Source organism: Belonocnema kinseyi, chromosome 10 (assembly GCF_010883055.1).
Source record: "Belonocnema kinseyi isolate 2016_QV_RU_SX_M_011 chromosome 10, B_treatae_v1, whole genome shotgun sequence".
NCBI lineage: Eukaryota > Metazoa > Arthropoda > Insecta > Hymenoptera > Cynipidae > Belonocnema > Belonocnema kinseyi.
The window spans coordinates 68,027,925-68,042,584 of NC_046666.1; the positions used below are offsets into that span (position 1 = coordinate 68,027,925).

The 14,660-nt window shown below is 38.9% G+C and overlaps 1 protein-coding gene across 4 annotated transcripts in view; it reads left to right on the forward strand.

The window, feature by feature from the left end:
* LOC117182220 (methyl-CpG-binding domain protein 5) overlaps positions 1–14,660 on the forward strand; it is a 226,033-nt gene that overhangs the window by 168,120 nt on the left and 43,253 nt on the right. For all 4 annotated transcript variants that reach the window (XM_033375302.1, XM_033375303.1, XM_033375304.1 and 1 more), the window contains exon 3: positions 3,509–3,632. In XM_033375302.1, coding sequence (XP_033231193.1) covers positions 3,509–3,632 — 124 coding nt within the window. The remainder of the gene's footprint in view (positions 1–3,508; positions 3,633–14,660) is intronic.

Genomic DNA, 14,660 nt, shown 5'->3' on the forward strand with positions numbered 1-14,660 from the left:
AATTAAAATTCGAAAATTTTTTCTAAAGCCTCCAGGGGACTTCGTTTTCGCACGAAAAAATTTTATGTGCCCTTATTGCATCCGGACCCACAATTAACCAAAGTTTTAAAGATTTGCAAATTCTATAACCGCGCATAAAATTTGCGTGGCCGCTTCCGGCCACTCGAGTTGGCTCCTGATGACTTGAAAATCATTTTTCGAAAATTCCACTTTTGAACAAATCACTTTATAGTAAATTTCATGGCGCATCTTTTATCTCGCGGAAAAAAAGTTGTATCTTTTACCGTTTTCCGAAAAAATGAAAAAAAAACTTATTTTTCAGACCATAAAATTTACTAAATATTTTCACTTATATTTCAGGTGAAAATTTGAGAACTTGTCCTTCAAACTGTTCTTAAGATAATGTGCAATAGAAAATTTATTGGTTTTGTTCAATAAAAAAGTTATAAATTCTGTTGATAAGCAGTATCAAAATAACGTTAGACAATACATTTTCAAACGCTTCGTTTATCGAAGGAATTTTTATTACGCCCAAACTTACAGCGAAATAAATGTTTATTAGCATATAATGAAGTTTTCTGAAAAGTATTACCCTAATCGAATTATTCATTAACAAAATAGGATCATTCTAATATCAGTGATAGAGTGGCGTAATAGTTGATAATTTCGGTCCCTCGACCGGCGTTTCGTCGTCGAGCCCTTGGTCTGGCATCATTTTATTCTATTTATTTGTTTACACGATTAAATGAATTTTCAGCCAAAGTTTTAAATTTTCAACAAAAAAATTCATTCTGAACCAACTAGTTTAATTTTCTATAAACAGCTTATTTTTTCCTCATAAAATTATTTAAAAATTTGTTTTTCTGGTTTTTATTAAAACTAAACTTGTTACTAATTATACCACTAATTAGATACAAATTGTTTAGCACATATTCAATACTGTTTGTAAAAACCTATTCTTTTTATAGTAAATTTATATTTCATTAAAAAAATTTGTTACCTTTTTTTATTTAATAAATCAAGTTAAAGATTGAGTGACGTGCTTAAATTTATACTGAAAACATCCTTAATATTCTAAATTTATGACTCAATAAAAAATCCTGTTTCCTTTATTTCCAGTAGTTTACAGTAGTATATACATATAAAATATGCCCTAAATTTTATTTTTGTACATTTTTACGAAATAAAAATAATGAAGAAAATAATCTTCCAAGTCAATAATTGATTTATTATTTACTTTCATAGTACTGAGATTTTGATCTTTTCCAAGGGAAGTATGTAACAATACCTTGTTTTTCTTTGCTTTGCTAATATTATCAGCTCAATTTTTAAATTTTTTTTCTCTTTTTACCTCCACATAGAGTTTCTGGCAAACTCCACATTTACTCAGTTTGAAGGACAAGTTCTCAAATTTTTACCTTAAAATATAAAGAACTTTGTCTTTCGGAGCGAGTTAAAGTAAACATACTTAGTAAATTTACTGGTCTCAATAATTAATTTTTTCAATTTTTTAGGAAAACGGTTAAAAATACAACTTTTTTGCCGGGAGATAAGAGATGCGCCATCAAATTTCCTACAAACTGATATAACGAAAAATATGAATTTTTTACCTAAAAAGACAAATTTTTACAAAAAGGTATGATTTTTCTACAAAAAATTGAATTTGAAAGAAGAAAAGTTATTTTCTACCTAGTAGTTAAAATTTCAAATAAATAGTTCAATTTTTCGCTTCTTGAAAACTATCATCCATCCACACCCATCTCTAAGGCTGCTCGCTCGCCTTGCCTTCCTCGCTTCGCCTCCCCTCGCACGCATGTTCCTACTTTCTCGCTTTGCCTAGCATTGCCAAACTCTGCCTCCGCAGGTACCAAAAATAGAATAGTTAAATTTCAAGTTAAAAATAATTTTTCAACCTTGTAAGACATGAATTTTTAACAAAATAGTTTCCAACCAAATTTCATGAATTCCGAACAAAAGGGGAATAGGACAAAGAGCATGAATTCTGAAATGTGGAAGTGATATCCAGACTTATTAAGTTATTATTGAACTGTACCATTCAGGGTCTTCTTTCGCAAAAGTTGCAAACTTTCTCAAAATTTTATCTTCAGAAATCGTACTAAACGTTATCTGAATCTGTAACGTTACTTCTACTGGCCCCAACCTCTTATCAATCGTATTTTTACGCCCCACCCCCTATCAATTTGGTAACCTAATTCATGGACGTCCCCTACCATCGCCGCTGAAAAAATTATTCAAGCTATCAACGGGAGGTTTAGTATTCGCCCCCATAAAGTGACCACTGAGTAGTGGCAAAAAATACTGAGAAGATTGGGAAAAATCTGCTTGCTATTTAAATTCCAAATGTCAAGCAAACAATCAAATGGGGGGGGGGGGGTTAAGGGTTGGAGGACCTAGAAGCTTTTTTTCAGTCTGATTTTCTTCGAGGATGGCTGAAATTGAAGCTCTAATAATATAGAGTTGAGATGAAAAATTCAATTTCCTATGTTACATTTTTCTTTTTTTTTTATATTCATAGTTTTATAATAAGTAAAATGACCCGTTTTTAAATTTAGGCCTGTATCTACGAAACCCTTACTTAAGCTCGCTTGTCGACCTTTTCTCTGACTGATTTTTGTACATTATATAAGGTGACATTTAAATTATTTGGGCAAGTTCTTGTACTAAAATTAAGAATTAAACAAATTCTCGGTTGAGAAATAAATTCAGTGTCATTTCCCAGTTTTCAGGTTCGGAATTCCAAGTTTGGGAACGCTTTCAATTTGAGCAGCGGTTAGAACTTCGGAATCGGTCCAAAGTTTAAAGTTGATTATAGCACTGTTAGACCTTTCACGTTTATTAATGGTTCAATGTACCCGAAATTTAGGAATAATTATTTTCTAACAATTCCACCTTCTGTTAAATAAGCGAACTCACCCAAAGACGATTAATCTCACATTAATGTCCAATAATTAGGATGATACGGAGATGCTGATCGGGAATGGATAGGAGATCGGAAACTAGTGAAGGGAAGTGAAAGGGGGATGATGAACATAGGGTGTCGAGACGAAACTCAATGGCCAACCGAAGCGCCGGAGGTTATTAGTTTAGGAAGCTGCGAACTACCTCTGCATAGAGCCCTGCATCCTACAATCTCCGCAAGTGGTGCGTAATCGGTATAAACAGCAAGATGCCAATGAACCCATCTCCTTTTTTTGTCATCCCTTTCTACTTTAAGCTTTTACTACGGTCTTAGCATTTTTCGTTTCGCTTCCTGAACGGCAATCTTCTCCATGATTAGAAAAGGTCTTGTAAAATCACTGTGTAGATAGTGCCAAAGTGGTAAAATAGAAATAAGGGCAAATTGTTATATGGTCAAATGAATTTTGATCAAATATATTGAAGCTGATACGATAATTATTTGCATGACAAAGCCAATTAATTAATTAATTATTACACTTAATGTTTTAACAATTAATGTTTTCTAATTTACAAATTTTTTTTTTTACAGTCCAAGCAGCACGGCGCTGGGTTCGCTGGATCAGCTGAAGGAGTACCTGACAACAGCGGGAACTTGCAAATGTGGTCTCGAGTGTCCGCTAAGGCCTGAACAGGTCTTCAACTTTGACCCCAAGGTACACCCAATAAGAACTTTGACGCTGCAATTAAATTACTCGCAACTTTCTTGGAAGTTTCATCTTCATAAAATCATTTCTGACGAGCTTACCTTGTGTTAATGTCAGAGCCGAGGAAAACTTTATTCTATTTTCAGGAAAGTTTCATCAATGTCTCTTACATTAACTCAGATTTCAACTCATTTACTTGCGAATGAAAAATGAATTTGTTTCTTCCAATATTTTGATATTGTTTACCTACAACATGACTTGCCTCAAAAGCTAAAGGATTAGCGATCCTATATTTGGCGTTTTTGGGTGAAAGGGTCCTTTGGAAACGGACTGTGAATGGATTGTGCGACAACAATGTAAATTCTCTCCCTTGTCGCGTGGCGCTTGAAGCGATCTGGCTTGTCACCCACAGTCCGGTTTAGAGAAGACCTGAAAATTGAACTCGCTGATCCAATAGCTGATCCCCCGCCATATTATTCTACTTTGAAGCGAAGGCACAAAACGCTAACATGTAATTATCCTAGCACCTGCTCTCACCTTCTGTCACCCTTCCGTCTTGCAATTAGAGTTATCGCGATTCCGACAATTCAGACAGTTGAGGGCTCCACAAACATTGGTATGGCACATGCCTTTTTCGTGTTGGAAAGCTGCAAACATTACAAAACTTACATTAATTCTTACAAAACTTCAATAAATAAAATTTACAGTTTAATACTCAGAGTTTCAATGCACTTGTATTTCTGAAGGTTCAAATGAACTAGTTGGAAAAAATATATTTCTGAAATTAAGCTAGCGGAATTAGTTCAGGAATCCGTAAAAGTATTATAAAAAAATCAAATAATAATTCATTTTTAGAGAAGGAAACACCCTCAAATGTTAATGGTGATAATAGTAACACACCATGTACGGAATGATCGTCTTTATACACTCATTTTCGAAGTAAAAATAGTGTTAGTTTACCTTAACATAAAACGAGTTTTTAAAGTGGTAAGTAGGAATGAAAACAAAAGTTGTTCTGCTTCCGGATGTTTGGTAGAAGCAAAAAGCCCCCTTCATTATGATAATCTTATGAGGTGATGCATTCGTGGGACCGATACGTCCCACGCAGTTGCAGCCTTAATTAAGTCCCTTTTCTTTTTAGGTAGGTCCCCTAATTTGTGCAAATGTGTCGGTAAGGAAGTTTGGTAAGCCTACGAGCGAGAACAGCATTAATCACACCCCATAACTATCTGCCGATCTTGAGATACGATGTCTGCCCTGAGACAAATAAGTCTTTCCATAGGAGCCTCTAAACTCATGGTTTCCTTTCTTTGAGCGGAAACTGGCCCTTCTGTTGAATATGCACCCTAAAGTTTCAGAAATTTCTTCTTCTTTGGTCGAGTTAATGCCGCTGTTTAAACTCATACCTTTGGGAATCGTATATCTTGTATCTGAAAACTAATTACAAAAAGGTTTTAAACCAATTGGAATTGGAACAACAGCAGCAATACTAGGGAATCGTTACAAGAACTAAATTTTCAGCAGTCTGGAAACCCATTGGACAAATGCTGTTTCGATATATCGAGAAACCGATAACTGCTTGATTTACGCTTTGACGATACGTTTCATTGTTTCCTGCAGCGAAGGAAACAATACGAAACGTTCAAAAGGGCAGTAAATATAAATGTCAGTTTGTGAATGTGTAGCTTGCACGAGAACGCGGCGCTTAGCCAGGTGAAACGTTTTCACGTTGTCCGTTATTCTATGGAATTATTTCAGTTCATTAGCATCCCTATGAACGAGGATGACACGGGCAAAATGCATTAGCAAGTGCTTAAGTAGGCGTACGGCTTGCACCAAGACGTTAACGGAACGTACCCCTCGCATCGTTACCAGAGACTCCAATGTCTGACTTGTTTCAACCCATTCATAAACAACTCGTCGAGTTCCCTCTTTATTCACAACGAGCTGCTAACTTTCTACTTTGTTTAGCTTTGCCAATTTAAGGCTTGACTAAAAGCACACTAAAAGATGACAAACATTATTTGCACAATTTATTGCATCTATTTCAACTTTTTCTCGAGGGTGAATAAATTTTGTAGCCTTTTTTACTTTAATAAAAAGTCTTCTCGCGTATTTCATAATTCGAAACCGCTGCGAGGGTATCGGGCAGTTCACGAGTTCGCAACACAGGAAGGAGGGCGAAAGAGTTTCTGACAGCAGATCGTCTTTGTATTTGCTTAAAGGGGTTCGAAATGAGGGAACTCCAACCAGAGAGGAAAACTCGATAGAATCTCACAAACGCAAGGGATTTGAAATCCTGTATTCCTCCGGTTCTCCCCATCTCCGGCACTTTGTTCTCGACTTCTTTTTCGGCGTTTTACGCGACCAAACAGAAAGCAATACCGCCGTGGCCAACCAAGCCAGATAAAATAGCGATAAAATTGCCCAGGAGTAATTTCCTGGGTGTTAGTGCGACACTTTCCTAGATAATTTTAGGAAACAACAATTTTGTGAAGAATTTCTACGCTCTAGGGTTCGTTGTATTCGGAAAATGGTAGATTGATACGAATAACTTAGACGATGACGAATTTCCGGTCCCATTTCTAAGGCGAACGCACAGTATCCGATAATTTCGAGGATAATTTGATTTCCTTCGAATTGCGGAGGCTGCTCCGCGGAAATTGAATTCCTATTAATAAAAACGATATCGCTCGATCGTTCGTTCGCTCAACTGCTCTCGCCTACCAACTCCTTTTCTCTTATTCCGTCTCTCCAGCCGATCTGCGGCGCGCACTATAAATTTATTACGCTCATTAAAGATGAAGTATAGCCTCGAGTCTGTTCGATGTTTGTAAGCGCTAATGCGACTGTACAGTACAAACGTAAGTTTCAAGCTAATGGCCTCCATTCTACAAAGCAATTTCATATGCTTTGCAAATTAGATACAACTTTATTGTTAGAAAGGGAATGAAAAGAGAAATGGGTATTGGAACAGAGTTAGGCGATTTAAATAAAAAAGGATTTATTACAAAATATTGTAGTTGAAGATAATAGAAGATCCTTTGAAAAAATAATTACTTTGAGTTAGTCTGCCAATAAAGGAGCCTAATTATTCAAATAACTCCTTTAAGAGATTCAGCTCGCTTCAAAGAGAACAAAAGTACACCCCTTAAAAAACGTCCTCTGATCGACGAACGTCGCTCTCACTTCTTCACGTCCCCTATCCTCGCTGAAGTACCCAATTAAAAGTCCGACGGCCTTCGTTTCACGCTTGGCTTTCTTGGAGGTCTTGAAAAAGCCGGAAGCCAGCGAGAAAATGCAGCTTCTGCTGCACGTGGAGTGTCGTTAATAGAATTTTATAGGGCTGGTGCTGAGACTCTTGGGGTTGAGATGACACAACAAGGGGAACGGGCTCGTTGGTTTACCCGAAACTTATCCATTGGTTCCAGTGCATGGTCATCTCGAGCAGAAAATTTTTGTTAAATTTCAAGAATCTTTTAATCAATAAATTGTTCCAAATTTAGGGATGGTTCTAACCCAGGCCGTGGATCCAAAACTAAGACTGAGGATAAATCAGATTTTAATTATAAATCTGAGGAATGGGTCCAAATCTTACCCCAATGCGATCCAAGTCTAATGGGTTCAAATCAGTATGTGGATCCAAATCTATGATTGCGTCCAGATCAGATTGTGGTGCAAAATCATGAGGAATGAGGATTGTAGTATAATCTAAGAATAAGTCTATTATTAAGAACGGAACCAAGTCTAAGATTGAGCTGATATCTGACAATAGCTTTAATTCTAAAAAGTGGTTACAGAGCAGTGTCTACTTCTAAACCTGAGAATTAGTTCAAATCATATTTCTTAACTCATAAAAAGTACTATAAAACAAACAGCAGAATGTAGAGTCCATAAGATTAAAGTTCTTTTATCTGAAATACTTCCCTGTACACTAACTTGCCTGAGTTTATTTAATCGAGCGAGGGCAGTTGCACTCTGTTCTGATCCGTCCTTAACCACCTTAATTAGGTACAAAAGGAATTCAGCGTTCGAGCTTCGAATTGGATTCAGCACCTGTACCCAGAAGGGGGAGTAGGGTTGAGGTTGGGGGCTCGCTACGTGCATTGCAGCAGGAGTAGTGACAGCAACAACGTATCGAGAGTGGCGGTTGGTGGTTGTAGGTGTGTGTGCGGGGGTGCCATTGCCGGGAACACTTGAGGTGAATGTTTTGCGAATGGTCGGTAGATGTCTGGTTTGCTCGAGGCTGATATCGACCTGGGACTCGGGTCTGGAGCTGCGCTCCTCTCGTCTCCCCCGACCACCCCACCGTTTTCCCCATCCTACCCCACCCATCCCCTCCTTTCTCTCTCTCCTGCAGCGCTCAAAGTTCATGTCCGTTTCATATGTCTCACCTCGTCCCATCTCGGATTTCGACTCTTCGTCTCGCTCCCTCGGGAGCCGTGGGCGATCTGTTCTCGTTCCTACAAGTCCCGGGACCCTGTTCCGCCCTTCCTTGGCAACTTCACCCCTTTCTCGCCTCCCTACCCTCTTTTCTCCTGGATCTCGCCCGCCACTCACCCAACTAACTCCTTCTCTCCTACCCCCAACCCTCCCGCGACTGCTCCTTTTAAGGGTAGGGGTTTTAGAGGATCTCACCAGAATTGTAGTTGGGGGTAGCTAGGAGTAGGGGCGTAGGTTTGGGGATTGTGGGTTGGTGAGTCCTCCATTCTCGCTTCGTCTTCAATCCACTCGCTTGTCTAGAAGAATACAACCCCGTACAACCGAATCCAGCTGAATCTCTGAGGATACATAGTGTGCTGTCATAGATCTGCCTTTGGAGATCATGCGCCCTCCGTCGACTTTACTCGAATGGATCGACATTTCCACGCTCAGGCATCCGACGTCTGACGCAAATATTTGCAAACCTCCTACACCCGGGGCTCGTATCGAATGTCAAGAAAAAGAACATCAAAAAGCAGTTTACGATGTCACTAAGAACAGCCGTCCGCTTTTCCACCGACCCTTCAGAGGGTCAGAATAGGGTTTCTCGGGTCAGCTATGATGATGGTGTTTTTCGCATATTGGGAGCCAAACAGATTTCAGTTAGGGAGGAAATAAAGAGGTTTTAGTATCTATACTATGAGATTAAAGGATGAAGTTGTGCGCAAACTCTATTCTTATAATTAGCCTTCTCTGAACAATTAAACTTCATTACTCATAATGGAGGCATTTAGTATGCAAATTTATTAACTTCCTCAGTAGAAACTCTGTAACACATTTTCTCGGTTAATTTCTTCATACCACCGTGATAGCAACCTTGGTATATTAATTCTGCAAAGAAATCGTATTTTGCATTACAAACAAGAAGGTTTTAATTCCTAAATCCTGATATCAAATATCGGATATCTATTTTTTGATTTCAATTTCAAGCTAATAATTTTAAGCCTTAATCCTCTCTAAACCAATAATCGAGTCAAGGTTAATCGAAAACGAGGAGTGCGGCGTTCGACCGTAGTGCTGTGGGCGCTGGGTCACAGCGAAAGACTCTTTAGTGCCCCACAATGCGAATAATTTATAGCCCAGGCGAAACTTTGAATCATGATTGTTCTTACGGAAGTGAAAACCCATCCAGCTTATTAAATACCGGCTCTAAAGGAGCCCATAATGTAATGTAATTTTTGAAATCACAAAACTATCAAATGTGCCGAAGTTTAATAGGAATATGTAAATCGCGTAAAACCGGAACGTTAATTAATTCAAATTATTCACGAGGCTCGAGATGTTCTGAAGCTCTGACGACATCTTTCAATATTCACGGCTCGTTGATTCCTTTTTTTACTATCTTGACGAACCTATGTACATTATTTTTGCATTTCAGACAAGATCAATTTAAAAATTTATTTATATGAACCATCCAGCAACCAGAGACTGGAATTAATCAAATATGTTTTTGAACTGAATTGTGTTTTCGGCTCGCTGGCCTTTGTTGTAGATAAGTCGTCGACACTGTAGCCGGGAGGTTTTACGGCGTTTTAATTTTCATTCCCGAGCTCACCTGGACTCATTTCGATCGAGATAGCCGCGTGTGCAAAATCCTAGCATTGGGTTCTCTTGGAGTGCTGGTATAATTTATGATGAGCCAGAGAGAAACAGTAACAGTCTGCTTCCGCTCGTGAAATATAATTCCCTGCACATTCACGGTTGGATAATCCTCGTTCGCTTTACATGAAAACTTATTACGGAGCCAGTAGCACTGGGCCGACCACCCATTGTTACCCAGCGCTCCACTTCAGCATGGAGCATGACAAGAGCAATTACATTTTTAAATTACGTTACACGATATTAAGCCCTTTCTTTCTTTTCGCCCTCTCCCCTCCCAATTCCACCTCACTCCCTGGTAACCCTCTCACTGGACCTGCCGCTTTCCTCCTACACTACTGCTAAAATTACTGCTACCTCCCCTTCTTTTTCCTGCACTTCCACATTTTTCTCGTTTCAACCGTTTCACCCTCTTTATTTTCTCTTTACTCGTACTCGCTACCACTGTGTGCCAGAACAGTCAGCCTCCAATCTTCCGACACTGTCTCGTAAACATGTGTCGTGAATAATAATTACCTTTTCAGCAGGCTGTGCAAGGAGACATATCTCTATCACTTTGCGACAAATGAAAACATAAGACGCTAGTGACTATGCTTTTCATCATTATTCGAACATGTCTTGTAAAAGCTAAGAATTTCGCCTAATTTGGTTGTGGTTCCAAATATAAGACTGATTACAAATCGAAGAGTCGGTCCAAGTATAAGAATGCGTCCAAATCTGAAAATAGGTCTAAATCTGATTACGGTTCCAATTTTAAGGAACGGGTCCAGATCAACCGGCGGATGTAGGAATCATTTAAGGTCGGATCCACATCTGAAAATGGCTTCAAGTTTGAAGATGTTTCCAAGTCTTAGTTGCAAATTAATAATAAATATGACTCAGATCTAGTGTTCATTTCAAATCAAAATTTTTTGTTGAATTTTGAAAATCTTTCACCTGAGTATAAAAATTTTAATTTCAAGTCTCAGGGTTGTTTTAAATCTGAGTATAATTCCTAATCTGAGGATTCTTTAAAATTTGAGTGCCTTAAGATTTGTTTGATTTTGGAAAAATTTAAAGTAATCCCAAAATGGTCCTTTGAAGCTTATTTAATTCTACTCTTTTTCCCCGTTTTCGACAACCCTATCTTTAAAAAATAAAAGTTAATTTTCCTCCTGAAGTTTCATATCGAATGGGCAGAAAGAAACGTGAGCATTTTTACATAGAATGCTAAAATCCGAACAAAAGAAAATCATTCAGAGAAAGGTTTAAACAAAAATGAAAAAACGTTGGCATAACAATCTCCACCCTTCCGCGAAACTGTTCTATTCAGGGCTTTCAGTGCCGAGTTCATCCAACTTAAAAAGCATTCAGTCTCCTACAATGGAACTTCGCATACGTGTGGTTATTTAAACTGCTATTTCAAAACAATTGATCAGCATCAGAAGCATGTATGCACAATAGTTTTTTACAGTCCAGAGGAGAGATTTAACTTTCTTTCTTTCGCTTTTAATATTGTCGGATGCAGTACTCGTTTTAATGTCGTTGGGTTAACATGAATCCGTAGGAGCTAATTGATTGAAATATTGCAACGCGATGATCATTGTATATATTAGAATGGATGTTAGTCGCAAACGCTGCATTCCGTTGTTGTTGGGGATCTTGCCTTCAGCTTTGTAATAATTCCGCATTCAGAAATATAGAAGTTTGAGACCGTTTTAGCACGGTATATGTGTTAAATATGAGAAAGAGATTTTCGAACACGTATTCAAATCAGTTGATACTAAGTCAGTATAACCACCTGGATAACCGACAATGCTTTTCCAAAGCCAGTCGACATCAAGATTCACGGATCGAAAGACAAAGGGCTTTGAGTCCGCGAGGCAAACCCGTTAATTAAGTGCCAGTGCTTCCTTTGAATCCGAGAAAGATGTCGCGAGTAAAGTGAAGTCGCAGCGAAAATCCTGTCTGCGCGGATAAAGGATCGGTATTGATCGGGTAACATTCGCAACGAGACAGAACGACGTTCCGTCGCGCCAGCAGCCGTTCTTCTCTCCAACTATACTGCACCCATTCTTCTCCGATTCGTTTAAATCCGATAGACGGCATCTCTTTCTCGTTTCGCGTACCTCCTCCCCACACCCTCTCTCTTACTCTCACCCTATCAACCTTCACCAGCCCTTTCAACCCCCGACCTTAAAGCCCATCCACACGTTTTCCCTCTCTTTCTCTCTGTGTATACGACATCTACAAGCGGGGGTCATTCCACCGTGAAATCATTTGTCCGGAACGGTGGGCTACCGGGCGCGAAACGCCCGCAAATTGAATAGCTACAGGAAATGCCGACGGAACGAACCAACGAATAACCCCGCATGCACATAGTCCGACTGATTTATTAGACTGCACACTGCTGCGGAGCACCGGCTCTTCTGGTTCCGGTTATCGGTGTGACATCACGAATCCCTCTGTTAAAAAGAGAATGAGAGACAAAGATGATAGAATCCGGTAGAATTTCGAGTAAAGCGATTTAAAGAGACGTCTTGCATGACCAAGAGCAGAGAATGCGCCTGGGGATCACTATTGAGATTGAACTCTACTTGCGGCTAGTAATTTAATGCTGAACTGTGGCGCTTTTTCACGGGCCATCGATCCGGGTGAGCACTGGTCATTGCCCTTCTGGACAAGACTCAGGGAATTCTTAAGGAGTTACATCGTTCGGGTTTAGTAGAATTACTGAGTAGAATAGAGTGATCGATTTTTAAGCTGTTTGGAGGTGTTTGATGCTTCAGAATCAGGAATAGACAATCGTTTCAAACTTTTCGACTTTGAGGCCTTTCTATCCACTTGCCAATGTGGTTGGCCTTTTTTTCCCAATACTCAAAGGCTCTGATTCCCTACCCTGATGAGACCTTTTTCGTGCCTCGATTCTTCCCCACATCCATGTACATTTCAAATTAATTGAACTGTACCGTGTACCCAGGTACAATTCAACATTGTTCGCCCGAGATTAATAATACCTACCGCTTTTCGTGAGGTGTGTGACGCGAGAGGCGTTTGAGTGAAGTGGAAAGAGAGGGATGATGGAAGTTGGCGAGAAAGGAATTAAATTGCTTTCAACCGTATAAAAGTGCTGTTTCGAGAGAATCCGCGCAAGATCAAGTGCGCTGGCAAGCTGCCATAGTCGACTGGTGTAATAAACGCTCATTCAAGAAAATACCGGTCGACCCTGAGATGTTTTTCTCGCGATGCTCGAGTATTATGAATACGTACGCGCTTCTCTCTTTCTTTGTCTATCTGCCTAGCTTGTCCGACTGCCTGCCTGCTTTTCGAAACGTCAAGACGTCTGGAAACAGAAGCTGATTTACGATTCCAATCGCTCAAACGCTGAAGGAAAAAAAACAATTTTAACTTGTCGCGACGTGAAACGAATAAATCATGTTCCGAGGGGAGCAGAAATCAGAGTTGAGAGTTTCTTAAATGATTGGGAATCAAGCGGAAGGTTGTGGGTTGACTTGAAAATCGAGATTAAGGTAACCCTTGATACTGATTTAGTTATTTACTTGCTTCATGTACCCCAAAAATTGAATTTCTTTGACGAAATTGACAATTTACAGTGGTTTTAAATATAAGATTTGCTTCTAACGGGGATGATTTCAAATTTCAGGACATTTATAAATCTATGAATGGGTCCAAATCTAGTGCAATTACAAATGTAAAAGTCGGTTCAAATCTTAATTATAACCTGCATCAGATTAGAATTCCAAATCTGAATATAATTACAAAGCTAAAATGAATCCAAATCTAAAAAAGAATCCATATCTCAGAATGTGTACCATTTTTATGATGGGTCCAAAGTTAAACATGGTTCCATTTATGAGTTTGGTTCCAATATTTAAAGATGATTTTACGTTTAAGATGGTTTCAAATCTCTAGATGGCTCCACATTTACGATGGGTCTAAAACGGAGTGCAGTTCCATATCTAAGGATAATTAGTGAATTAAAAATTTTAGAATGAGTCGAAAAGAGTTTTTTGAACTAAAATGGAATAAAAAATTTCCAGTATTCCCAGTTATTTTGTTTTTACGATTTACGAGTAAACTTCACGCAAAAAGTTGCCGGTTAAGCACAAGGCAGTACCAATTTGCGGCGTCACGTTTATTTCACCTTTCTGGATAGCTGTCGTATTATCTCACCCTCACTAAGTTTAGGATTAAAGACTGAGAAAATAGTGTACAGTATGCTCGAGGTTAGGGACGAACGTGATCTGCTCATTGGTTTGTAGAATAAAGGAAAAAGGCGTCCCTTCACACGTGTCTTTACACTCCCAGAGGAGTTGTTGTTGCCTTCCAAGACCTTGAAATTCCCCCCAATTTCAAAGGGTCGATTCACAGGGGTAGAAACAAGATTCAATGTATATTAATGCACCACTCCTGAAAGCAGTCCAAATAAATATAAACTGTCACAAAAAAGTTATCTCCCCGCAAACAAATGTGCTCTCTTACAAGAACTGGCTTATACATTTATAAACTTCTTCTCTTCTTGTTCTTTTATTGATAACAAATTTAATTAAGAAAACATCTAAATTTGGGCGCGTCGAAATTTAAAAATTTTGAATAGGTTTTTTGTTTATGGAATTTTATTTCAGTCTTAACTAAATAAGCGCAGTACAATCCATCTAGAGGGAAGAGAGTTTGAAATTCGATTTGTTTTGCAGTCGTACAAAGGTGAAAGGATCTGTGGCATGATGAAACTCATCGTGGAGATCTAATTATCCGGGGAAATTGTCCTGGGAGCCGGCTGCTCTGTGGTGAGCTGAGTGCCGGATAGACTGATGGACGAACCAATAGATTGGCACCCTCCACCCCAAAACCACTATTACCGGTCCTCTTCCTCCAGTTTCTCTTGTCGCCAATTCGCTCACGTGAATGGACAAGAGAATCTATGAGCTGAATACGCGTACACATTGTAAACTCCAT